We start from the raw sequence: 26,703 nt of genomic DNA, 5'->3' as shown, positions 1-26,703 counted from the left end.
CATATAAATAATCCCTAGCTTTTATCTAGTGCTTTTCAACAGTCTATCTCAAAGCACTTCACAAAGGGGGGTCAGCATCATTATCCCCCTTCTATGGTTGAGGAAACTGAGGCACAGAGCAGTGAAGTGACCATGTTCACCCAGCAGGCCAGTGGCAGAGCACCAGGGTTCCCTCTCTCCATTACACCACACTTCCTCTGTCCAATCCATATGAACAATCTTTTGTTAATCTTACTAAAATGTTGACCTCAGTGACATTCTGTGACAGAGTTCCATGGATTAATTATGGGTTGTGTGAAAAAGTATTTCCTTATATCAGTTTTGAATTTGCCACCTTGTAATTCCATTGTGTCCACTTGTATTAAGAGACTGGGAAAACAGAAGGTTCTGCTCTACCTTCTTGATACCATTCATTATTTTATAGGCTTTTATCATGTCCCCTCTTATTAGTCTCCTTTCTAAAGTAACTATCCCAGTCTTTTCAATCTTTCTCATATGAGACTTTCCATTACCCTAATCACTTTCATCACCCTTCTGTGAACTTCTTGTAATGTTGCAATATCCCTTTTGAGATGCAGTTATCAGTACTGCACACAGTATACTGCCACAACACTGATTGATAACGATGGCATTATAATATTCTCTATTATTCTCCAGCCCATTCTTTATGCCACCTAACATCTTGCTCGCTTTTTTGAAGGCAGCTGCACACTGGGCAGAGATTTGCATTGAGCTGTTCACAGTAACGCTCAGGCCCCTTTCCAGAACGGACACCCTTAATGTAGTACCCTGCCTCGGTGCAGGAATAGTTTAAATGTTCCTTTCCGACGTGCGCCACTTTGCATTTATTGACCCTGACTTCCATCTGCCCTGGTGGCGCCCTAGCCTGGGAGGCACCCTCCGGAGTCTGCCTGGGTCCGGAGGAAGCTAAACAACTTGGCGTGAGCCGCACCTTCCCCGGCTCATTCCTGACTGGGCTGAACAGCGGGTCCGCGAACACGCCCCGGGCCCGTTCTGATCTGGGACAACACGCGGCCTCTCCCCGCAGGCTGGCGGCCGCGGCCCCTCTGCCCTGGCCCCAGGCCGCTCCACAGGCTAACCGCCGCCTCGGCCCCAACCGCTTCGAGCGGCCGCCGGGCTCCGCCCCAGCCCGGCCCCCGGCCGCTCCCTGGCTCCACCCCCGCGCTTCCTCCCGTCCCCATGGTAACCAGGCCAACCACCGCCAGCAGCGCCCCTGCCCGCGGCCCGGCTCCCCAGCTCCGCCCCGCTCCCAGCCCCGCTGTCCGCCCCGCTGTCCGCCCGCTCCCAGCCCCGCTGTCCGCCCCGCGGCCTCACCACACAGCGGAACGCAGCCCCCAGCCCGCCGCAGCGCGAACCCTCCTCCACCCGCCCCACTCACAACACACCTCAGAGTCCCCTCGACGCTCCCCGCCCGCTTGCCCCGCCCCCAGCCCCGCCCCACCGCCGAGGTCCTGACAGAATAAATTCGACATCACAAATACAAAACAAAAAAACAACGAGGAGTCCGGTGGCACTTTAAATACTAACAGATTTACTTGGGCATAAGCTTTCGAGGGTAAAAAACCCACTTCTTCAGATACATGAAGACTGTTATCGTATCCTTTTCCCTGCCAGGATCTCCCTCAACTTCCTCTTTCTCGTATCTCATTGGCTAATTTGAGCCCCGCCTCATGCGATTCTCATCCTCTATTGGCTGGTTAGCAGGATTGAGGGGTGGGTCGCACAAGTTGCCGCGAGGTATTGTGGAGTTTGTAGTTTCGCCACGATTGGTCACAGGGAAGGAGGCGCAGGAGCTGCGCTCCCGGCGATCTCGGCGTGCGCGAGAGGCTTCCGGGAGTGGCGCGGAGCGAGGTCCCCGGCCCGGGCAGAGTGCGGCGAGGTGACGGGCGGGAGGCTGAGACGGGACGAGCCGGTGCCCAGGCTGAGGGGGCCGCTCCCTGCGGTGGGTTCAGTGCTGGGCCGGCTCCAGCCGCCCGGTGCCAGGCAGCCGCGCTGTGGCCGGCCGGCTCCAGGCGCTCGGTGTCCCGGGATGAGGCAGCTGCTGGCTTGCTGTGTCCGGTCTGGCAGCTGGTGGGCTGCAGGGCTTTGGGGGAGGTACCCACAGGCCAGAGCAGGCCTGGTGGCGTGACGGGGCCCACCTCTCTCCCCACCCCAGGAGCACGGCGCACGGATGCTGCTGTGCGCCCGCAGGAACTGACCACGTGTGTTTGAGGGGCAGGCTGTGCCCAGGATGGTTTTGCCTCGAAGGCTCCTTACATGTGTAATCTCTCGGGGATGGCTATATTGCCTGTGGAGCTCAGCAGCAAGGCTGCACAGAAGCTCCCCGACTGGCTCATGATGAGGCAGTCGTGGCCCACAACCTCAGTGTGGAGGGAGATCTCTGTGTGGCATTATTTTTGAGAGGAGGGTTTGTTCTGATTTAATCATCATGTAGGACCCAATGTAAAAGTTCGTTTCCAGATTTAATATTTAGGCTCTTTGTTCTGTTCTTTATGTAAAATGTTCATAATCAATGTACAAAATAATCTGATTTAGGTGCCTAAAGCAATAGATGATTACACTAGATTCTTCTTCAGGGGTGAATCCTATTGAATGACCAGGTGTTCCATTTAGGAACAGAGGCTTTTTATATTTTTTTAAAAGGAGATTTAAAATGACAAACTGAATAACAGTATTGATTGCATTTGGTTTTTAGTGCCAAGCACCTCATGTGGTTTGGTTTAGGCAGCTGCTTGAGCACTTGAATAACTTTACACACACAAATTCTCATTTGCTTCCTTGGGACTATAGCTGTCGAAGGTATTTATCTACCACTGTCGTAGTACCTGAGCACATCCTCATCTTTAATATAGTTATCCTTACAACTCCCTCCCACTGTGATATAGGGCAGTGCTATTCTCTCCATTTGACTGATGGAGAACTGAGTTACAGGAAGACTTAAGTGACTTGACCAAGATCACACAGGAAGTCTGTGGTGGAGCAGGAAGTTGAACCTCTGTCTCCCAAGTCCCAGGCTGGTGCTCTAATCAGTGGACCGTTGTTCCTCCTTATAGACTGCTGTGTGTTTACCGCATCAGAAGCGAAGAGCCTTGAGTAGTCCCGTTCTCTTCAGTGAGACTACTGTGGTATTATTTGTTCTTCCTAATGTCCACCCTAAACTGCCCTTGCTGTCATTTAAACCCATCGCTTCTTTTCCTATCCTCAGAGGAAAGGAGAATAGTGTTTTGGTTTTTTCCCCCCTTGTCTTTATAAAACCTTTTATGTACTTGAAAACTGTTATCAAGTCCCCATCAGTCTTCTCTTCTCCACACTAAATAAACCAAATGTTTTCAATCTTTCTTCATGTTTTCTAGCCCTTTAATCATTTTTGTTGCTCTTCTCTGGATTTTCTCCAGTTTGTGCACACCTTTCCTGAAATATGGTGCCCAGAACTGGACACAATACTCCAGTTGAGGCGGAGCAGAGTGCAAGAATTACTTATTGTGTTTTGTTTACAACACTTCTGCTAATACATCCCAGAAGGATGTTTGTTTTTCCAACAGTGTTACACCGTTAACGCATATTTTGCTTGTGATCCACTATGACCCCCAGATCCCTTTCTGCAGTACTCCTTGCTAGGCAGTCATTTCCCATTTTGTATGTGTGCAACCGATTGTTCCTTCCTAAGTGGAGTACTTATTGAATTTCATCCTGCTGACAACCTTAAAATCAGTTTAAAAGATGATTTCTAGTATTATTGGCTTTGCTGTTTGTAGAGTAGATAGACCAAAAGTTGTAGAACAACAGTAAAGGGCTGTCATGGAGGATCTGCAGCAACCACTTGCCTTTTCACAGGAGAGCTTTGTTGACCAAGGAAGGGCGGAGGAGGGGTTCCATTGATGGGTCGGAATTCAGCATGACATATCTCTGAGAAGATCCCACCTTTGAAGCTGAGGATGCCTCAGCTCCAGAGCTGAGTGGTCACACCACAGTACTGTAAGATCCTGAAATCGGAACTGAAAGTTCTGTTTTGCTTTGGCTCCACAGGTCATGATGTCAGAGCTGAGTGATGAAGCCAGCGAATCGGAGCTCCTGAACCGCAGCCTGTCTATGTGGCATGGGGTAGGCCAGATGATCTGTCGAGAAGAGCTGGATGTTCCACTGGACCTGCACACAGCGTCCTCCATTGGCCAGTATGAGGTGGTGCAGGAGTGTATTCAGTGGTAAGGAATGAGCAGCGCATGACCAACACAGCTTTGTTGTTACTTATGCTGGTTTTATTTTTAAATGACAGCAGAACAGGATCAATCTGCACTAGAACAATGACCCTTTGCCAGTGAACTTCAGTGGTATCAGATCATTTGCTCATTGTAAAGTAACTTGTGGGCCATGTCTGGGATGGGGAAATTCACCCCCTGAAATTCCTGCTGATTCAGCTGAACTGGAGTTCAGTCTAATGGGGAACCACAGTGTAGACAAGGCTCCAGTGCCAGACTTGTTTTTAACACTGTTTTTATTTTAACTACAATGGTAATAAAGATGATTTTGACTATAGGAGTCTGTGCTGCAGCTGTGACCAGCTTTAGTACTGGTTCAGCTGATTTCTTTTTTACTTTTTTTTTAGTGGGGAACTGGATTTAAATAAGAAAAACTCTGGTGGCTGGACCCCGCTGATGTACGCCTCCTACATTGGGCATGATACCATTGTGCATCTGCTGCTGGAGGCGGGAGTGAATGTGAATGTCCCGACACCAGAAGGGCAGACCCCACTCATGCTGGCCTCCAGTTGTGGCAATGAGAGTGTTGCCTACTTCCTCCTCCAGGTGGGTGTTCCGGAATGGCTAGGAAAAGCTGCTATTGCAAAATTGAAATGCCTCCGGCAGTTCTGACAGAAAACTGTAAGCTCAATGCGCTCCTGTAAATTAAGCTTCCTGACAGGGATTCAAACTTTCTTAGAATCACAGCTCAGAGGGCAGTGGCTAACAGACCCAGGAGAGATGCTGCAGTAAAGAACGTTCTCTGTTCTCTTGAAGCAAGGCGCAGAGCTGGAGATGAAGGACATTCATGGCTGGACTGCCCTCTTCCACTGCACCAGTGCTGGACACCAGCAGATGGTCAAATTCTTACTGGACAATGGGGCGAACGCTAACTGCAAGTAAGAGAAAAATACCTGGTATTTCTTTTTTGTCTCAAGGATTTCCACATGATTTCAAATGCAAAAGGAGCACATTAGCATAAGAACTGCTCAGAGCATAAAGGAAGAAAATACATTCTGTCCCCTCCTTTTTCCTTGCAGTTTAAGGAAATAAGATGTAATCCACTATCCCTGTGGGCCTTGGAGTTAATGTAGTGATCATAGTGCCATCTAAACTGGGGAGTGGAGTCTCCTCACAATGCCACATTTAAACCAACGTCACCTGAAATGAGGTTCTGTTTTGGCGGATCTCTGTGAAAGTGCATTACAGTTGCTCTCTGCTGCTGACCCTGTATAAACTAGTCAGTGCTCATGCATGGTTGCTTACACATTGGCTGGCTTCCCATGCCCATGTTTCTAAGAACCTGCCATTGGTAGCATGCACATCAAACAACCTGGTATGTGTTGGTTGTGCTGTTTCTATTTCGTTAATGTCTAATGATACTGATTTCCAGAACTGAAAGCCCCAGATACTTATTGATGGAAGTCAGTGGAGCTCTGAAGTCAGTGGAGGTAAACAAGTTTATACCTGCCAAGGATCTAGCCCTGAAACTCCACTGGCACTCTTGCTATTTGAAGCAGAATAGCTGACTCTCCTTCCCTAGTTACGGTGGCTCTGCAGGACCCAGAGTAGTAAAATCTTTCTGGTCATAACCCTGTTTCCTTCATTTTTTCCATGGAAAGAAATGCTTGTTATGTAAATGCATAAAATATTTATTTCAACAACTATCTATGTTCTTAAATTTCTGGCCTATTTGCAACATCATCAGTGGCTAAATTACATGATACACCAAGAGCCGTGTCACAGGAAAAAAAATCCTTCCAGGCCCTTGTATAACATAGCACTAGCTGTCTATTGGCTTTGGACAGCCTATAGCAGGGGTGGGTAAACTTTTTGGCTCAAGGGCCACATCTGGGTGGGGAAATTGCGAGCAGGGCAGGGGGTTGGGGTGCGGGAGGGAGTGTGGAGTGTGGGAGGGGGTGCGGTGTGCAGGAAGGAGCTCAGGGCAAGGGGTTGGGGCAGAGGAGGGGTATGGGGTGTATGAGGGGGTTCAGGGCAGGGGGCTGGGGTGCAGGGTGCGGCAGGGGGGTCAGGGTAGAGAGTTAGGGTGCAGGAGGAGTTCGGGCTCTGGCCTGGCACTGCTTACCTGGAGCAGCTCCGGGGTGGCAGCAGAGCGCACCAGGGTCAGGGCAGGAGCCTGCCCTGGCCTCGGCCCTGCGATGCTCCCAGAAGCAGCCGACAACATGTCCCTGCGGCTCCTGGAGGAGGTGGGGGAGCAGAGAGTCCGCGTACTGTTCTTGCCTGTGGGTACCTCCCCCAAAGTTCCCACTGGGTGCGGTTCCCCGTTCCTGGCCAGTGGGAGCTTCAGGAGAGGTACCCACAGACAAGAGCAGTGCGCAGAGCCCTCTGGCCTCCCTCCACCAGGGGCTGCAGGGACGTTGGGCTGGCCGCTTCTGGGAGTGGCAAAGTGTCACAGGGTGGCAATCCTGCGGCTTGGGTCCAAAGCCCCGAGGGACCGAATCCAGCCCCCGGGCCATAGTTTGCCCACCCCTGGCTTATAGGGTAGGACATTAGTGTTCAGTTGAACATAGCTCATCTTCCTCAGAGTTCTGAACAACTTCTTTTGCATACCAAGGATTAAGTGTAGCTTGAAGTTTATCCCCAGAAAACAAACACAGTTCAGAATTCATGTATGTAGAAAATGCATATTAAATACAACCAAAGCAGAGAATGTGGTGTGCAAGACAGAAACGGGGATGTGTCTGACAGGATTTGACCCTGCGTGTACTGGAATTGCCTTTCCTGCTAACTACATGGGTGAAAGAGTGGTGGGGCTTGACCAGGTTTCAGCTGGGGGTGCCCTGGTGGGACATGCTATTATGTTGGCCCCATCCTGCCTGGGATAGAGGGATTAAAATGACATTTTAGTGGATGTGCCTTCTTGAGTAATACATGGCTTCATTAGCTAAGTACTCTTTATTATTTTTTTTTTTTTTAAGTAATGAATTCAATTTAATTTTGTGCTGGTTAAAGGGGCCAATTTGACAAGCCCTGAAAACTGAAATCTTTTGTGAAGACTTGGCAAGCTGGGGGGTAGGTTCTGCTTCAGCTGGTGAGATTTTCTCTTTGGTTCTTTTTCTGTGTGTGACCAGCAAACCATATTATATCTTTAATTTCACCTGTCCTGAATCCAATCTACATGAGCTTTTTCTCTCTCATCCAGGGAGCCTGTATATGGATATACACCTCTGATGGAAGCAGCTGCTTCTGGACATGAGATAATTGTCCAGTATCTTCTCAATCATGTAAGTGTCTGCCCAATTCTAAATAAATCCTAGAATCTTCAGGGTCCAGACTTATAGTCAGGAGAACACAGGATGTGACAGATCAGGCCTTCCAAAAGGTTATATTTCCAGGCTGTTGCTCTCCATTACAAATCCCCTCTGGTGGTAGGTCACAACCTCATTTTGTTGTTTTGGGGGGTTGAATGCCTATACATCTGTTTAATAAAGCAGAGAGATCCCAAATCCAAACTGATTTCCCCTAACAGCCCCTGTATGTTTACAGCATAGAATCTCTGGTCTTTCCTTAGGTGTAATTAGATTTTTCCAAAGGGGATGAAAGGCTCCTTTTTTCTCTCCTTTTTAATACATATTTTGTTGCTAAAGAAACCAAAAATAACTTCCAAATTCCCACAGCCTATTTCTGACTCACTATGTGCCTCACCCTTTCTCTTGTGGTATAATCTATTAAAACACTAGCCCATTTCCAGGGCAAAATTTCCATCTCTTCTTTCTAGAGGTGGTCTCTGTTGCTTTTTCTCCTTGCAATAGGTGTTGCATTGGACACATCCAACAAATGTAGCCAAATGTGGTCAGCGTTGTTGGTTCCTTCTGGACACCGCACTGCTGCAGGAGTTTTAGCTCACTGTAGCTTTTAGCAAAACATCTTTTTTACCTGAGATTGTCTAGGAGTTGGAGCCCCAGCCCAGGGGATTGTGACCAGGCCATGATGACTTACACTACATATGCTCCAGGCTGGATTGTTGCCCTTGCGCTCTCCTGTCAGCATAGCGCATCTTCACCAGACATGCTATAGTGGCGCAGCTGTGGTGATGTAGTGCTGTAGTGTAAACTTGTCCCTGTAATGATCTAGACACTCTGGGTAAGTCAGACTCTGGAGGCTATTGAAACAGCCCTTGTTTTGAGTCTTTTTGACTCTGACAAAGCATGTCCGTTAAATATCTGATCCACCCCTAGGAGATCCTATCTAGTGCTTGTAGGCATGTGTCTAGCAGGCATCTTTCACCTCCGTGCTAATGTCTGAATATTCAGTCCTTTTGGCTTCTAACCACAGTCAGCCCCTTTAGAAAATTTAAATGTAATTTGCATCGTGACTTTGTTCAGAAAGATGAGGCAATGAAGAAATAATCAGCAGCAGATCATGCAAGATTCTGATGGTGATGCAGAAAAGAGAGATATTGGGCTATTGTGATGATAGAGAGAGAGAGCGCGCAGACAGCGAATCATTAGGTGCAGTAGCATTGAGAAGAGATTCAGGGAATTTATCCATGGATCTCAAGGAGCCTTACGCTTCCTGATAGTTTAAAAAGGCAGACAAGAAGAGAGGGATCTTGATGGAATATGAAAGTTCTTTGGTTCCCTTGAATTGTGTGTGTGGTGTCCATTCAGAACACCTATGCCAGAAGTATGCATTGCCTTCCCACAGGGCGTGAAGGTGGATGTGAGAGAGAACACGGGAGCCACGGCACGGACTCTGGCCATGAAGTATGGACACATGAAAATCGTGGGGCTGATGGACCTACATGCAACCCCTGTGCCCAAAGTCTTCTGCAGGGGCCCAGGTAACTGAGACACCTCCTCATATGTGCACGTTAAGGGAAGGTGTTTGGGGAAGAGGCTGTTGCTGTTTTATAGAGCAGTGATACTTCAGGTGTCTGCTGGAAATCCCTCTCCTTTAAACAGCAGTGGAGTCCTGGATTGTAGCCCTTGTTGATGCGAGGGGTGCCTTGCAATAAGCTTCTGCTCCAGTCAACCATTGCTTGCTCACCCTTTGCTTTGTTTCACTGTTTTTTTCCACTGCTTTTAAAGGGCCAGTAGCAAATCAAGGATGTAAGTAGCTGGAGGTACTGTGCAGCTAATGGTCTGTGCTTGGACCACAGGAAAATACTGTGAAGATCTGAGCTCCTCGGATGAATCGTGCTCCGCCCCCCAGAGACAGAGACCAGTCCGTAAGACCAAGGGCCCCAGTATCCACGAGGGGCCCCAGGCTTTGGCTAAGATAACAGCTGTCGGAATTGCAGGAAAGAAGCAGTCTCGCTGTGGTGAGCGTGGGTCGGGGAATCTAACCATGAGGCTCCTTCGTGATCTCAGGGGTGCCACAGTGCTGCTTTGCTGTTACTGCAGCGCCAGCAGTTCCCTGCTCCTTTAGATTGGGCCTTCCTGCATGGCTCCTACAACTGCCAACACTAAGCAAACACCCATCTTTACAGGGGCTGAAAGCCAGCTCTAAAAACCATCTCCCAGCTGATCCATGAGGGGGATGACTTTTTACTTACCAGCTGAGAATGTCCTTCAGCATCATCTCAATCTCTGCTTGCGGTCTGACTCTTGAGATTGGCCCCTCTACCCTTTCCAAGATAGACTCAAGAGTCACAGAGCCATTCACAAACCTGCAGGTGTGTCGGGGGGCGGGGAGGATTCAAGGCAGGCCAAACAGCAGGAATGATTAAACTAATCTCCCAGCATCAGGGCCAGGTGAGCTGTAACTGCCTGAGGAACCGGAAACACTTCCTGCTGCAGTGGAAATTGGTGAGGTTGGCCATGTGACAGGCCGGGAGAACGTCAGCCGGGTTTAAACATTAACTCCTTGATGAAGGTGATGGGCTTACCTAAATATAGGGCGGGCATGAGCTTTGCCCTTTGTTGGATGCATGGCGAGAAGTGGTGATGTTCAGTGATTCTAGCCAGCTACTTGGTTATCTTGGATGGCCAGGAATATTGATTTGTATTGAAGAAAAAATACCAACCCTCAGATTCCCTTGAGCTTGAACTGACCTTATTTTAACGTTGTTCGGGCTAGTGAGGAAACATGCTTTGGTGTAGCCTGATACTACTACTGGGAGGTGACTGTATTAAAATGCTCAAATCACCAGCTGCAGAACTTCACAGGGTGCTGACGGTGTGCTGACCAAAAACTCGGGGAAGGGAGGAAATACTCCAAGCTCAGTAAGCCGGAGGTGCATCTGCTGCAAGGCTGGTTATGTGCGATCCTCTTAGATACAGGCATCTGGCTAGAGCATGGTCAGTGATCAGCGCTAATCTTGTATACAAAGGGAGCTATTAGGCTTTCACGTTCCTGGTAATGTTGTTAGTCATTCAAAGGGGAATGGAAGCCGGTTATTTTAAAATGTGATTTCTTCCCCTGATTGTCTTCAGATCCCTGGACACTTGCTGGCAGCTGCTGCTCCGCATGCTGCAACCTGTCTGGTAACTTGCATTCTCATCTCTTTGCACACAGAGCAGGTCCCTCTGCAGGGCTACGTTACGTTCAGTGATGATGGTAGCTTTGAAGGGGAGGATCTCCGGTTCCGGGACGTCACCTCTCCAATCAACGAGCAAGACGTGGAAAGTAGCAGCAGCAGGGGTAAGGCATGGTCTCAGAGGAGTGTCTAGCTTCCAGTCTGAGTGACCTGGGGTTGAGAACTGCCTCAGAGCTTGCATATTTCCTTTCTCACTCACCACCCCTTAGGTCTGAAGAGCTTCTAGGAAGTCATCTTGTCCGAGATTCAAGCAAGAAAGGGGGCAACCCATCAGTGCACAGGCATCCTTTGTTGGAGTGGCATAAATTCTGTCCTGCCATCCCAGGGGAGAGTGAAGTGCCATGATGGAAGGAGGAGAGAGGGGTAGAAAGAAAATGAGTGCCGTCCATCTGCACTGGCCTTATGTCACGAGCATTGGGAGACCTCTCCTGGGTGCTTAGGGACAAGAACACAGACTTAGCTGGTAACCCCATGCCCTAAAACGTGCATCTGTTACCCATTACTGCAGTCAGTGATACTAAATGGCTATAAATCTGTCCATCAATGTATTGCACTGAAACTACTTTACACCCACTGGCAGTGGTATGGGGAAGGACGGGTGCCCTCATTCCAGACATGATACTCTCCACTCACTCCTCAGAGTAACCTCCTAATCTGAGCAGCTGTTGCACACAGACTCAGGCTGGATGTCTCCGTGAGGTGAGAAGATCAAGGAGAAGAAGCAGGAACTCATTGTTTTCCTTTCTGCTCCCCTTCAGAAGAAAATGCTTTCTTCACCAACAACTTGGACACCATTAGGAGCAGCAGCAGCAGCAGCGAGTGTCTGCCCAAAGCCCTGGGGGTCAGCAGTGAGGGCTCCCTGGAGAGCAATGAGGTGGGGCTTTTGTCTCTTCTTTGTCACTGCTGTTGGTGGAATACGGGAACTCACAAATACGCCAGCCACTTGCCATAACTTTACATCAGCTGTGAGACTGTAGGATCTAGGGACAGGAGGGGAGAACCTCCAAGGGTAGAACAAAAGCTGTAAACTCCTTTTGAATGTGTTAAGGCAGTGGCTCTCAACCAGAGGTAGGTGTACCCCGGGGTATGCAGAGATCTTCCAGGGGGTACATAGATTCTAGATATTTGCCTAGTTTTACAACAGGCTACATAAAAAGCACCAACGAAGTCAGTACAAACTAAAATTTCATACAGACAATGACTTGTTTATACTGGTCTATATACACTGAAATATAAGTATAATTATATTCCAATCACTTTATTTTACAATTATATGGTAAAAATGAGAAAGTAAGACTTTTTTCAGTAATAGTGTGCTGTGACAGTTGTGTATTTTTATTGATTTTGTAAGCAAGTAGTTTTTAAGTGAGGTGAAACTTGAGGGTACACAAGACAAATCAGACTCCTGAAAGGGGTACAGTAGTCTGGAAAGTTGTATCATTTGACATTGATCCAAGTAGCTGAGCACCCTCCCTGCAGAGTGGTTTCCTGATGGGTAGATCAGTAACTCTCCAATCACAGCACTTTCCCTTGTCCTAGGCATTCACTGCCCTCCCCACCAGAGAAGGCTCAGACCATGTGACCATTTGATTCAGGAGCTTTCTTGGAGCCTCTTACAAACAGCAGGGCAGTGAATACAAACAGTAAATTCTTGTCCTGAGATAAACCCTTTCCACGATCATTTAGCCCCAGGGCAGTATAAATAGCCACTTTGTGATTGACAGCATCCTGACAGGTGCCAGTGGGCTGCCTTGTTTTCTGAAGCAGACTCCCTTCCCTGCACTATGCTGTGCTCTACCTGGTGATGTCTGTGCCCTTCCCTGGTGAGCACTAATTTTCACCATGTTTTTAAAGTCCATTCTTTTCCCAATCCCTGAGCCCTTGCTCTGTCCCTAACCCACTTCTAGAAGGGAAGTCTCCCATACCCTAGCATTTGATAACTGTTGAAGGAATTTGGCCAGATGACTGGATCAGGTCACTTGGATTTGTGGAAGTAGAATTGCACCACTGCTTCTAAGGTGGTCTTGGCTTCTACAGGTTGGAGTATGGGGAGGAAGTCTGGACTTGGAATCTATGTAAGTTACTCAGTGGTTCGAGTAACCACTTGCATTCGTAGACCAGGTTCTGGGTTTGGTGTAGATGTGCTGGATGGGTATGACATTGTTGGGCACTAGGAGGGCTCCCTGGTTCTCTGAGCTGCTGCTCACAGGAATAACCGCACCCCATCCTTCTGCTAGTCAGAGGGCTCAATGTTTCTCTGGGCTTGAAAGAATGCAACAGGTGATGGCTGCTTTGTGGTGCTGGCACTCCAAGGATTAGCTCCAAAGCAAGGCCTCTCTATCATAGTGCAGCGTTCTGGAGATCCATCGAAGAGAACACTGCCCCGGACTCCAGCCTGGTCATTTGGCTTTCTCAGATAAGGAAGCAATGCTGCCCCCGCCCTCCACCCCCATTTCCCCCTAGTGGGCTTTGATGCCTAACCTCTGAAGCTCGTTCTAATACTCTTAAAAATGGAGAGGCTGCTTTTACAGTGAAACTCCTGCTCGGGCATTGCTGTTGCTCTAATGGAACATTCCTGATGGCTCCAGACTCCAGTGCTTCTAACCTTGGCTCCTTAAACTTTCTTCCCAGCTCAGTGTAATTATTAGCGCAGGTGGTGGTAGCACCTAGGAGCCCGCTTATGACCCTGGACCCCCATGGTGCTAGGTGCTGTACGAACACAGAACAAAGACAGGCTCTGCCCCAAGGAGCTTACAGTCCAGATAAGGATTTTGATCCTGCCTGACACAGTTCCATCCTACCTAAAACCCTCGGCATGATGGATTGGGGAATCGTCTCCTTCGCTTGTCTCCCTGAGACTAGAGTCCCTGCAAGTTGCTCTGTGCTCACGACTTCACCCTGGAAGTTCTCTTTAACAAGCGATTTGCTTAGTCTTTATCACCCACACTTCTGGGCCTCTGCTCCATTTAGGAAACAGTCTCCTGTTGGGAAATGTGGCTAAGACAGAGTATTCTGTTCCTACCCCAGGCCCTACAGTGAGCTTGCCCAGACTCAGAGCCTGGGACTGAAGTAGCTGAGAGCTTCCCCATGTTCCACACCCATGCAGTTCCCTGTAGTGATTCTGGTGACTCAGCAAGTTGACCCTGTGCCATTAAACAGGCCCCTTCTGTCTCTCCAGGACTCTGACCATGCGAAACAGCTCTCTAGTCGGAAACAGGCTAAAAGCTACGTGAAGATCAAGACCCGGTACAGCAACAGTGACAGCCAGTGGTCTCAGAGTCCGGGCAAAGCTGGGGTGTCTAGTCAGCACTGTATACTCCCTAACCGAGAAGCCACCACCTACACAGGACCCCAGGTAAGAGCTGCAAAGAAGAACAGAAAACTCACCTCTGTGATGGGGTGAGAATGTGTGTCAGTACAAAGCTATTGGAGATCCCTCGAAGAGAACGCTGCCCCAGGACTCCAGCATGGTCATTTGGCTTTCTCAGATAAGGAAGCAATGCTGCCTCTCCCACCCCGAGTGGACTTTGATGCTGAACCTCTGCAGCTCATTCTAATACTCTTTTTTTTTTTAAATGGAGAGGCTGCTTTTGCAGTGAAACTCCTGCTTGGGCATCACTATTGCTGTGATGGAGCATTCCTGATCCCTGCACCCCAGTGCTTCTAACCTTGGCTCCTTAAGCTGCCCTCCCAGCCCGGTGTAATTACCAGAGCAGGTACGACCTCTGTGACTTCTGCAGTGGCCTGTGTGGCTGACCCCAAGGCCGCCCAAGCAGCTGGCCCTGGGGACAGCCACACTAACCACTGCTAGAGAGGTCCTGCAGCCAGTTGCACCAGCCACTGCTGGAGCAGCCTCAGCCCCGGGGGCAACCGCACCGGCTGCAGCTCTGGAGGTCCCTGCAGCTGGCCCTGGGGACCACCCAAGCAGCAGCCAATGCGACTGCCCCGGGAATCTCCTGAAAAGCAGTCCCGGGCGCAGTCAGAGCAGCTGCTGGCCCCCCAGGACTCCCCCCGGCTGCTGATGGCGCAGACTCCCCCTGGCAGCACCCCCCCTGCCCCTAAGATTCAATCAGAGGTATTTATGGTGTAAGTCATTAACACAGTATCTTTTTATATTTTATATAATTCAAAGCTTCATTCATACCCATTTCATTGAACAGCTCCCTGGCTTTCCCAGTCAATCTGGTTAGCAGGTCAGGCATACAATGTACCTCTGGGATATAGTGAATTTCACAGAGATGATCAAAGGTAGATAGAAATTCCTCTATGTCCTCAGTATCTTTGTAAATGGGACAAATCCTTTCCCAGTTGTTGTCATGAGGGGATGAGGACCCCAGGTAAGAGCTGCAGGCAGGCTGTGGCATCTTTTTCTGCTGTTTCAAGACTTGGAGCTTCTGGCAGATTCCTCTTGCATCTGGTGAGCCTTCTCCTCAGCAGCCAGCCATTCCATAAGCCTTAAATGGGCTTCTTTTTCCATATCAGCTATCTTTTGCTTTTCCTGCAATCGAAGATCTGTCCACTTTTGTTCATGTTCTAGTTGCTGCTGGTTTCCCACTGCAAACATTTTCACTGGGTCTGCTTCCCTTTCACTGGCCATTAACGGATTTTTCAGTTCTTGCTCTGGGAGCTTTTTCTTAAAAGACAACCCCCTCTGTAAGCACAATTCTTCAAGGGTTTTTCTGTCAAGCTCTTCATATGACCTTGGCTCACTCATTGTAACTGATTTTTAACCCTTAAACTCTCCAATATAAAAATTAATTTTTGACAAGTGTGTGGTTCTGATCCAAAATCCCAGTTAACCTGTGGTAATGAGTATCCTGCCAACTATGCCGCTGTGACCAGAATCCCAGGGGAGCCAGCTGAGGTCACTCAATTAGGATGAACCCCAAAGAATGGGTCAGACAATCCCCAAAGCTGGGAGATATTCCAATACTTAGATTTACCAAACCAGCACACAGTAGCTTCTATATTACCTCACTGGTTGTTCAGAAGCCAACAACACAGTTTCCTTAAAATAACCCAGCCTCAGGCCTCCACCTAGACACCCAAGTCAGGTATGATGAGGATTTCTGAAAATCTTATTCATCATATAAAAGAGGTTCTACCAATCCCAAAGGATTGGACATATTACCTCCCAGGTTAATGAATATTCCAGACTTTTCCCAAATACATACTTACAACCAATTCTTACTAATTAAACTAAAATTTATTAAAGAAAAGAGAGAATTGGTTAAAAGATCAGTATACATACAGACATGAGTCAACCTTGAGATTCAGATTCATAGCGGAGATGGTGAACTTTGCAGATGCAAAGAGTTCTTTCAGAAATAGTCCATAGGTTACAGTCCAATGTTTGTATTCAGGGTGGTCCAGTCAGCACTGGGATCTCAGTCCTTATGGCTTAGGCTTCCCCTGCATGAAGCCTCAAGCAGATCTGAGATGACAGGATCAGGATCCAAGCCATTTTTTATATAGTTTTAGGCCCTCTTGTAACAGCTCGGAGTCCCTCGGCGAACAATAGACACTCATTTCCTAAGCATCGCAGGTAATTATTCATACAGATTAACATAAGGCAATTGCCCATTTTTCTACCATTTGCAGATGATTTGCTATACATTTCAAAAAGAGATGAATACAGCGATATCCTAGGTTTACAGTTCATTTAAATGTTAAGATGTTCTCTTGATCTCTGAATTAACAAAATACAGCATAGACAGGGACGGTTTGATTACATTGTTGAGTTCTACCTATATAATTATCTCCCTGTATGTTTTAAAGAGTTGAATTGGAATCATTTATCCTGCAGGATGCTTAACGCTTTCTGGTCAAGTGTCACACCCCCAATGTGAGACTGGTGTGGAAGGGAGAAACTAGAGCTCCTGGATACACCTTAAGAACCTTCCATCATCGATACGAGCAGTGTTTACATTGAATTCTTTGTAAGGCCAAAATATTGATGCATGCTTTGGACCAAGTTAAAAACTTAGTTCACACTTTGTGAAACACTTTAGTGATTCTAGGGTGTGATCCATGTGTTGACTTAACATGGCCATTAATGTTCTTCAGAGAGCACTTACTCTGGCATTCAGCCATGAAAGCTGTGAAGGTTGTACCTCAGTTTCCCTTTGTGGACAGCAGTTCAAGCTTGTAATGGTCTTTTTGCTGTGGAAAGTTTTAGGATTGTGTACAGGCATTAGCTGTGAAACCTTAACATTATTAGGCTTTTTAATACAAAGTGTGTTCTTGAACCAAAAGGCATAATCATAAGGGTTTCTATTATGTACCACTCTTAACATGTTCAAGATCATGCACATTGTACAGCAATGGTATCAGAAACACTAAATACATTTACAATTATTCTTGCCATGCCAAGCCTTTTGTTTAGATAAATCATTCTTTAGGTCAGCTTGTTCAATATCCCTTTTGAGTCTTTTTAGTTTTTTCTTTACCTTAGGGTTTTCCTTAACATAGGCTTTTAGTTTAACCACTTCCTTGGGGTTTTGGTATCTTAGAGATGAGTGAGGCAAGTGTTCCCCCCACCCCCATCAGTCAGGTAATTTACTTTAACACAGACACTAGCCTGTTTACCAGTTTTCAGATTCTTAACCTTTACCAATTCCAAGGCTAGACTCTGTCTTAAAGAGATACCATCCATTTTTCACAAGCCTGTTCAACTCAAGGTTCTTTTGTCCTTCCATTACCAACCTCTGCTTCCACGTGGAATCAGATGTCAAGTCCAATAAGAGACTACAAGACATATCCAAAATGTCTAGAGATGAGTTTACCTGCCATCCCCTATATTCTCGAGAGATCAACTGTTCTCCTGCTCTGCAGATTCAGCTATCCAGTTTTCCCTCTGAACCGGAGATGCAGACTGTTTACTCAAAGAATAACCATGGAGACATTCCTGTCCCATCAACATTGTCTCCACCACAAGCTGGTCAAGCTTGTAGGGCTGTTCAAACTCCCTAACAATTTTTATACCATCTGAAATCTTTTCAAAGCTACCCACAATGGGTCTTTCTAAAGCAAATTCAGTGTATTCGTTTTTACTTGAAAGACTTCAGCCATTAGCCACCAACACACTCTTCTCAGAAGACAAACTCTTTACTACCAACAATGGCCCATTAAGAGTCAATGGAAGTAATTCCTTTTCACCCAACTAGGCACAGCTATTGACTTTTTATAGACTTTAAAGACGTCACTAAGAAATTCCTTCCCTCCTGCAGTATTATGAACTGCAGCAGATTCTTTCTGAGCTTTATTTATGTCCAGAACCGACTTTGGCACAACATACAAATCACCAAACTCCTTCTGAGTTTCAGTTACATCCAGAATCACCTCTGGCCAATCAGAAGGATTATTACACAACCCCCTTTCAGGCAAGCTGCTAGACTCCATGATTAAAAGGTTAGAAGCATTCCTTTCCCCTTTGCAGCTCTCCTGGCTGACAATAGGCACAAGATTAGGAATCATTTCCTCCTTGTTACAAGTTTCCACACTGTCAGTGGGTAACGTAGTCAAATCATGTTTATGCTTTCCTTGTGTCCTGGCTACAATATCAACCTGATTCGACAAGGTTGTCATATCTTTACCCAACAACACACTAGCAATAGGCAAAATAGAAGCATGAAAATTGCCTGGTCCCTGGGACTCATTTATTACATTAACTGGATGTAACCTGGTTACAATGTCATTATCCCTAACAGACACAAACTTAGGAACATTTCCATCCTGGGCTTCAATTAAATCCAGAATCAGCTCTGAGATGACGGATACATTTTCAACCATCCTTGGCTGACCGGCTTCTTCTGTCTGCTTTACAGACAGAGGAGAGCTAGATACACACTGTTCCTTAGCAGGCATGCTGCCGTTGCTCAAAACAGACAAACAATTGGAGACATTTTTTCCTTTGTCCCAGCACACCTGGCTGTTAATGGACAATTGCTTGGAGAGTGGGACAGCTTCCTTAACAGGAAAGATACCACTCCCAACAGACAAACTTCTGCTTTTTACAGACAGTGGCTCATACTGAACTACTTTAAGCAAATTACTGTTACCTTGTCTAGGCTCGTTTTTAAAAACTACACTCACCAAGAATATACCCCCTTCTTCCTCAATTAGGGCTTCAACCTGACCATCAACTTTAATCTGCTCTAGAGAAACATTTTCCTGATCAATGAGTTCTCTCTGTGTTTATCTAATTCCAGATTTACTTCTAAGATATTAGACAGACATTCAGAAACTTCATTCACATATAACCTGCTTTTCTGAACAGACAAACAGCTATCTTCCTCAGACAAACATTTGGAGAAACCCTCTATAGGCAAATCATTGCCCCAATAGACAGTTTCATATTAACCTGACTGCACAATGTTTTAAAATCATTCCCGATTAAAAGGTCTGAGGGAATTGTATTCTTCACTCCCACAATCATGGTGCCATCAAATCCCTTCCATTTAAGGTGGATTTTAGCCAAAGGTGCTCTTACTAAATATTCAGATAAGGCTGCAACAGTTACACTTTCACCTGGCAAATAGTCTTCATCCCTGACACAGTTCTGTCCTATGTAACCTGCTTTTTGGGATGGTTTGGGCAATCCTCTCCTCAGCCCAGTGTAGTGCAGGGAATCTGAAGGAAGAGCTTTACAGTGTCTGGCTGCTACAAACTACAAGCCAGGCCCCGTTACAGCATGTGGCTTTTGAGAGTGAACAGTGCAGAGAAAGTTAGGATAGCTCCAAAGTAGCTGTTAGCCTTTCATTCAAGGAGACAGGAGGGTCCAGTTTCTCGTGTGAGTATAAACATCTTTGCTTTGGATGGGCTGCAGGACCTGGCAACATTCCTGGAGCAGATCGGGTGTTTGAAGTACCTCCAGGTGTTTGAGGAGCAGGACATCGACCTCCGGATCTTCCTGACCCTCACAGAGAGTGATCTCAAGGAAATAGGCATCACGTGAGTCTCCACAGTGTAGCTCCTTTGTCGCTGGGGCATACGAAGGGATCAGGAAAGTTCAGTCCTCTCTTCCAGCCCCCCCTCTGGGTTTGCACGATTCTGCCACTACCTTTTAGTCTTGCCCTCCAGCCTGGGGATCCATCACAGATTTCTCAATGTGCCTTAATCCTGGTCTACAGCAAGCGCTGGTCTTCCAGCCATGCACCACTTCCTCCTCCCTCCCCACCCCCCCATCTCAGTCCCTGCCTGCAACTCTCCTGCAGCTGTCAGCAGAGCCTTAGAGGAGATAGATCGTGGTTTTCTGCTGTCCCTAACTATCCTTCCCGCTCGTTGCTGGGGTTTTCATGGGCCTCAGTGGAAGAAGGGGCAGGAGTCTCTGAAGCAAGGTCCTGGTTCAGTTTTGCTGCTAACCGCTTGCTGTTGTATCATCAGTCTGTTCGGGCCTAAGCGGAAGATGACCTCTGCCATTGCTCGATGGCACAGCAATGCCAGGCCTCCCAGCGATGCCCTAGAGCTGGCCTATGCAGATCGGCTGGAGGCGGAAATGCAGGAGATGGCCATTCAGCTGCACAAGGTAAGGAGCCTGGCTCTAACCCAATCGCATATTTACTATGGCACCTCCTTTGCGGGGGGAAAGGCTCTTAAGTGAGGGAGCTGAGGTAATTTGGAAGGGATGCAAAGGGGTAGGGTAAGTTCAGTAACCCTCTAACCCTCACTCTCTGTTGATGAGTCTTCTATGTCTTTAGTTCAAACCCAGCTGGCCAGGATGCTGGACTAGTGATATCTGCCATCCTGGTTAGGATCTGCTCATGCTGAAATGGGGAAATTCATGCAGAAATTTCTGTCAGCTTGGCAAACCCACCCTCGTGCATGGAAAGAAGGGGAATCCCGGAGATCAGAGCTGACCCTGTGTGGGAACATTACCTAGCTTTCTTCCCACTTGCATTTGGGCCTCGCATGGGTTTGGTGGGTACATATGGAGCCCTATGTAACCGCCCAGATCGTTGTAACAGGAAGTTCTAGGGATGTCTTGTGAGCAGTCAAGTGTCTGAGATTGCAGCGCGCAGCACTCCCCCTTTCAGTCCCTCCTCTCTCACTCTCCCCCACTATAGAGGTGTGAGGAAATGGAAGTGATAAAGGGCCAGGTGTCCCAGGAGCAGGAGCTGCGGGCAGTGGTCGAGAACTGCTTGATGGAGCGGGACGTGGCTTGGAATGATGTCCAGATCCAGCTGCAAGAGGCCCAAGCCATCACCAGGGACGCTGGGGTCCTGCTAGAGCAAATGAAGTAAGTTGCTCCAGGTGAAACGGAGAATGGGGCCATCCCAGCGTGTCCACTGTCTGCCGTGAATGCAGGCGGCGCCCTTCTAGTGAGCTGCCCACACACAGTCACACCACAGCATCTGAACCCCGTTCTAATCCTCCCTCAAATGAGGACATTCCAACAAGATAAGCAGATACTGAAGCCCCTTCCTGAAGCACAGTAGGTAGGGGCGTGGCTTTCCAGAGCTGGAATTCTGAATGTTCAACCCCAGTGGGAACCAGGTGCTAAGTGACTTGCCTATGGTTACTTAGGGAGCAGTGGCAGAGTTGGGAAGAAAGACCAAGAGCCCTCCTACCACTAAAACCTGTAGTGCTTCTCCACTGCAAGGACACTCAGGCCTCACACTGATCACCAGCTGCCGTCAGGATGAAATTCACAGCCTCTAAATTATAAGCATTGCCCAGTGAGATGCATCGGGACGGGAGAGGTTTACACTTCACTCTGCGTTGAACAGTCCTAGATACTCTAGCCAGCAGGGCAACTCTGTTTTTTTCTGTTCTTCTGAAAATATCCTGCATGCCATAAATCCCATGTTCAGTGGTGTTTCTGCTCTGGGGGTTAAGCTGATACTTTCAGCCCATCAGTCCTGCTGTGTTGGTCAATAGATTGAAACTGGAAAGTCTCTGTCCTTCACTCCAGGGGTGGAAGCAACGTTCTTGGCCCCTTGAGAGAGGAGATGCAGCATCACTGAGTTCCCAAAGGACCTGTGTCCAGCCTGCCGTAGCCAGAGGGGAGAGAATCCCTGCTGTAGGCCTTTGAGGACGTGGTGAAGAGAGGGAGTCCCAGAGGGGCCCCCCTGGAAAAATGAGAAAGGAGGCTGGTTTGCGATAACAGCATAGTGTTCCCAGACGGCACTTGTGTTACCCCTGCATGCAGCGGCTGGAGTTGAGTGAATTCTCCAGCAGTTTGACCACAGAATTCACATGTATGCAGCACATACAGTAAATAAGGTGTGCGCGCGTGCATGTGTGTGGTGCCCGCCTCCAGAGCTCAGCTGTGCAGAGGCAGTGATCATAGCAGAGGGCCAGCCACACATGCCAGAGCAGCATGTATTGCCCAACAAACGTGGTGGAGGGTGTGATGGGTTCCCAATGGGGTGCAAACCCCAAATAAATCCATTTTACTCTGTATAAAGCTTATACAGAGTAAACTCATGAACTGTCCGCCCTCTATAACACCGATAGAGAGATTTGCACAGCTGTTTGCTCCCCCAGGTATTAATCACTTAATAAAATCACTTTTCTTTATTAACAAACCCAGATTAAGTATAAAAAGTAGGATTTAAGTGGTTCCAGGTAATAACAGACAGAACAAAGTAAGTTACCAAGTAAAATAAAACAAAACAAAACACGCATGTCTAAGCCTAATACATTAAGAAACTGAATACAGGTAAATCTCACCCTCAGAGATGTTTCAGTAAGCTTCTTTCACAGACTAGGCTCCTTCTTTGTCTGGGCCCAATCCTTTCCCCTGGTATAGTTCTGGTTGGTTCCAGCTCAGATGGTAACTAGGAGATTTCTCATGACTGCAGCCCCCTTTGTCCTGTTTCATCCACTTTCATAGCTTAGGCACAAGGTGGGAATCTTTTGTGGGTTCGCACCCCTCCTTTTAAATGGAAAAGCACAAGGTTTAAGATGGATTCCAGTACCAGGTGACATTATCACATGTCCTGTGAGACCCCAAGCCTCCATTCTTCCTGGCCTGACTTACACAACACAGGAAGGCGTACAAATAAACAGAGCCATTTACAACCAATTTTCCTGGTTAATGGGAACCATCAAGATTTCAAGCCACCATTAATGGCCCACATTTTGCATAATTACAATAGGACTTTAGAGTAATGCTTCATATGTCTAGCTTTTGGTACAAGAATGAGACATTCATACAAATAGGATGAACGTACTCAGTAGATTATAAGCTGTAATGATACCTTACAAGAGACCTTTTGCACAAAGCGTACTCCAGTTACATTATATTAATGCTCATTTAGCATATTTCCATAAAACACATAGAGTGCAACCTCACAGAGGGTTTACCTATTAAGTGGCTATTTCACTTTTACCTGTAATGGTAAATCATTTTCTAAAATCCTTGTATACCACTTACTGGCTGAGAAATCAGTCCTTTCTTAAAGCAGGCACTATTTTTATGGATTAAAAAGGACATTGTCGACTTGAAAATCATTTTCAAAACACGTGGGGTTATCTATTACTGAATAACAGGTTAGGTTATTAATATGGGGAGAATTCTGCCCCCCGTGCCATTTTGTTTTACACTTTCCATTTAGGGTGGACGGTGAAAAAAGACTAGTCGACTTCACCTCTGTAAACAAATCAGTATCTGGTGAACTTCACTCCTGATTCTCACATGTTCCCACAATGCTGCCCATTCTGCTCAATCTTCCTAAAAATGTGTGTGTTGCTGTCCCAGAGGCAGTTCCATTGGCCTAAGGTTTTGTAGATTTGTGGCTCTGATAGCCTGTGTTTGGGGCTATATTTGCCATGACAGTCCATGTCTCTTTATTAAAACCATGTTTCAGAGTAGTAGCCGTGTTAGTCTGTATCAGCAAAAACAACGAGGTGTCCTAGTGACACCTTAAAACCATGTGTATGTGTGACATGCTTCAGCTGTTTTCATGCTGCCGCATTGCTGTTCTGGCTCTGCTCCTTTGAAGGTGGGTGGAGGGATCTGGGATTTGTCCCATTAATGGACATGGAGCTGCTGTCTGCCTAGAAGAGGGATGTCAAACTAATTTGGTGAAGGGATCCAGTTGTACTTTTCGTTGTGGCATATGGGTCAGAATATAATGTTAGGACTCTGTGTGCCCCTCCATCCACAGCAGAACTGGTGTTGGTGGCAATGACAGGCTTGCCCAGAGATCCAGAGTAAAATCTGGCCTGTGTATGGTGACTCAAAGTTTAGTTATTGCTAACTTATTAGGGACTTCGTTGTCTGCAGTGTAGTTGTAGTCATGTTGGTCCCAGGATATTAAAGAGACAAAGTCGGGGAGGTCATATCTTTTATTGGACCAAGTTCTGTTGTGGGGGAGAGAAGTTTCTGAGTTGCACAGAAGCTGACTGCAGACTCAGGAAAGCAGCAGTTCACGTGTGGAAGGTTTCCTTCACGATCTCAAGGCAAGAAACTTAAATTCTCTCTTTTTAAATGAAAGTTGAGGTTGTGCACAGAGTCTGGGCTTGTCTGTACACTGAAGCTGCACTGGCTTAACTAAAGGTGTGATGATAAACTGGTGCAGCTTTGTGTGTGGACCCTCTTGCTTCGGTTTAAACCTTGAAGTGCATTGGTTTAGCTTGCATTTCTAAATTACAAGTGTGTAACTTTGGGTGTGAACCAGGCTTGGATGTCATGTGGACCAAATCCAGCCTGAGGGGCATTTGTGTGAAACCCAGGCCTGGACCTATCCCTGCCTCCTCCTTTTTCACTGACCCCTGCAGCTGTTCTAAGCACAGGGGCAGGGATTGCTGTGGAAGGCACACTGGACTCTTGTCTCGGGCACATCTGCCTATGACGGGGAAGGGCAGTTTATAATCCAGTGAGCTGCTCGCCCCAAGAAGCATTTGATCCCTTGGCTGCCCAGGCAGGTGTTTCAGGACACAGGACGGCACTGGCAGGTGATTTCCCAGAAGCGCATGTACCTCGCTAATGGGGGTTTGTTCTCATTTGGCAGAGCCTGTCAGGCAGAGCTATGTTCCCGGTTGAAGCAAGGGCACCTGGCTGACAGGATGATGGAGACCAAGGCACGGCTGGGAGCTGGTGAGGGCAGATGGCCTGAGGGAGAAGGTAAAAGCCAGGTGCTGCTGTGAGTATGAATGGTCCAGGCTGCAGGGAAAAGATAAGGCAGCAAACAGTCAGACTGAATGAATGCAGCCAAAGGGATATGCGAGGCACCAGAGAAAAAGCAGATGCTTTAATAGATGAAGAAGGTGAAACTAATGAGACGTCTGAAATGGCTGAGCTACCGAACAGATCCTTTAAAAACTCTGTCGTTAATGAGATAGATCTAGAGTAAAATTTTCAAAAGCATCTAATCCAATTGACTTCAAGTGGGACTTGGGCTCCTCAGTACCTTTGAAAGTGGAATTTAAGTTCCTAACTCCCTTAGGTGCTTTTGAAGATTTTTTTTTTACCCCTGGACAAGTAGGAGGTGCTGGGGAGCTTGCAGATGTCACCATTAACAAGAACTAGGTGTGGGAGGGAATACTTGGGAAAACATCCACCCTGTGCAAACCAGTTGGCCTGTCTGAGCATGTCACAGGCAATTCGCTACTGATCCGACTGCTACACTGACAGCTGTTTATGAACCACCCTGGAGAGCGGGGGAAGTTGCATCTTCATTTCTTCTCTTCAAAACAGAAAATCATGGCAATTACCATCTAGCACGTCTAGCTCCATTTCCTTGAGATTCTCCTCGTATTTGACCTATTGAGCATCTCTAGGGTGATGAGGTCACAAACATTAAGCCAACTGTGCCGTGCAAGCACAATCCCTCTTTGGCAGAATTAGCGGACTGAGGGAACTTGCTGCTTGTCACACATTTACATTGTAGTAACACATTTGAGTCAAGATCTCAGTATAGCAAAACCAACCAATTCAAGCTGCTGTGGGCATGAAGGCTGTGAGGGGGACTGAGCCTCAAGCTCTCGCTTCTCTGCTCCTGCCACGGAGAAGCTGCAATGGTTGGTGAGAATCTCTCTGCTTTTAATCCCACAGGTCCAGAAGGAGGGTCAGTTTCCTTGAAGTCCCTGAGCCTGCCTGAGCTGTCGGCTTTCCTGGAGGAGCATGTGGGAGATATGGGTACAGTGGAGAGGGTCTTGGGGGACCACACCACTAGGATTATCCCCAACTCCCTCTGAAATAAACCCAAGGACACTTGGTTTCTAAAACAGGTGGTAACTGGAGAGTGGGCAAAAGATACCTGCCCCATGCAAAACATAACCTGTCTTACTATGGCACAAGTGCCAGATCAGCCCTGGATCCTTGTGTGGGGGCTTGAACCCACAGCCATCTGGCCCAGCTGTACTAGTGAGCCATGCTGACACCTGTAGGCAGCAGGAGTAATTATTTTCTCCAGCTGTTCTGTGGCACAAATACTCCCTCCTGTGCACCTCAAGGTGGCTCCTTCATAGTTAGAATGAAGGACAGGAGTAGCCTTTCTCCGTGCTGCAATAGAAACAGGTTGGAGCAGAGCCTGGGGAGCCCTTCTCTCCGTACTCCATCCCCTGCTAACCTACCCATGCTGAGGCGTGCTGGCCTCTTGCACTGGCCTTGCTCCAGCTCTGTGGCCCATGAAGATGCCTTTGTGTGCCTCCAGTGTCCATGCCCCATTCTCCTGAGTAGTGGAAGTTAGACCCAGTGGCAGGAAGCTATCAAAGCAGTGGTTCAGAGGGTGGCAAGGTGTGCGGTGGGAAAGAGACAGGAATGCAGTGACCCTACTGGCTGATCCTTTCCCCTGCCCCTTGTCTTGTGGTGCCCTAGGCTGATGGCTAATAGGTTTTGCTTATGCCCTTAGGGAATGCCCTGCATTCTGTGACTCAGAACCTCGCACGGCTACAGGCCTCAGAGCGAGGCAAGCAGAGCTGGCCAGAGCCCTAATGGAGCAGGATGGTAAGTGGGGTGGGGCTGGGAAATACTGACCCATGTCAATGCCCATTAAA

At 47.6% G+C, this 26,703-nt stretch overlaps 2 protein-coding genes across 14 annotated transcripts in view; one reads left to right on the top strand and one right to left on the bottom strand.

Moving 5' to 3' along the window:
• The window catches only part of DNAAF8 (dynein axonemal assembly factor 8), a 151,494-nt gene extending 150,112 nt beyond the window's left edge, over window positions 1–1,382 (bottom strand). For all 10 annotated transcript variants that reach the window (XM_073362825.1, XM_073362831.1, XM_073362826.1 and 7 more), the window contains exon 1: window positions 1,336–1,382. The gene's annotated coding sequence lies outside the window, so the exon portion shown is untranslated. The remainder of the gene's footprint in view (window positions 1–1,335) is intronic.
• Window positions 1,383–1,791: 409 nt separating this feature from the next.
• The window catches only part of ANKS3 (ankyrin repeat and sterile alpha motif domain containing 3), a 28,598-nt gene continuing 3,686 nt past the window's right edge, over window positions 1,792–26,703 (top strand). Inside the window, exons 1-16 of one of the 4 annotated variants that reach the window (XM_073362816.1) lie at window positions 1,792–1,900; window positions 4,048–4,223; window positions 4,625–4,823; window positions 5,034–5,155; window positions 7,420–7,501; window positions 8,925–9,060; window positions 9,379–9,540; window positions 10,737–10,862; window positions 11,517–11,632; window positions 13,937–14,113; window positions 19,586–19,710; window positions 20,143–20,284; window positions 20,823–20,995; window positions 24,717–24,829; window positions 25,760–25,843; window positions 26,559–26,653. In XM_073362816.1, the coding sequence (XP_073218917.1) occupies window positions 4,051–4,223; window positions 4,625–4,823; window positions 5,034–5,155; window positions 7,420–7,501; window positions 8,925–9,060; window positions 9,379–9,540; window positions 10,737–10,862; window positions 11,517–11,632; window positions 13,937–14,113; window positions 19,586–19,710; window positions 20,143–20,284; window positions 20,823–20,995; window positions 24,717–24,829; window positions 25,760–25,843; window positions 26,559–26,641 (2,013 nt within the window). In that variant the 5' untranslated portion in view covers window positions 1,792–1,900; window positions 4,048–4,050 and the 3' untranslated portion in view covers window positions 26,642–26,653. Of the gene's footprint in view, window positions 1,964–4,047; window positions 4,224–4,624; window positions 4,824–5,033; window positions 5,156–7,419; window positions 7,502–8,924; window positions 9,061–9,307; window positions 9,541–10,736; window positions 10,863–11,516; window positions 11,633–13,936; window positions 14,114–19,585; window positions 19,711–20,142; window positions 20,285–20,822; window positions 20,996–24,716; window positions 24,830–25,759; window positions 25,844–26,558; window positions 26,654–26,703 lie in introns of those variants that run through there. The other 3 variants (XM_073362815.1, XM_073362817.1, XM_073362818.1) reach the window with 3 other exon arrangements.

Source organism: Lepidochelys kempii, chromosome 10 (genome assembly GCF_965140265.1).
Source record: "Lepidochelys kempii isolate rLepKem1 chromosome 10, rLepKem1.hap2, whole genome shotgun sequence".
Lineage (NCBI taxonomy): Eukaryota > Metazoa > Chordata > Testudines > Cheloniidae > Lepidochelys > Lepidochelys kempii.
Note: the sequence above shows the minus strand (reverse complement) of the source record. Positions and strands in the feature narration are given on the sequence as shown.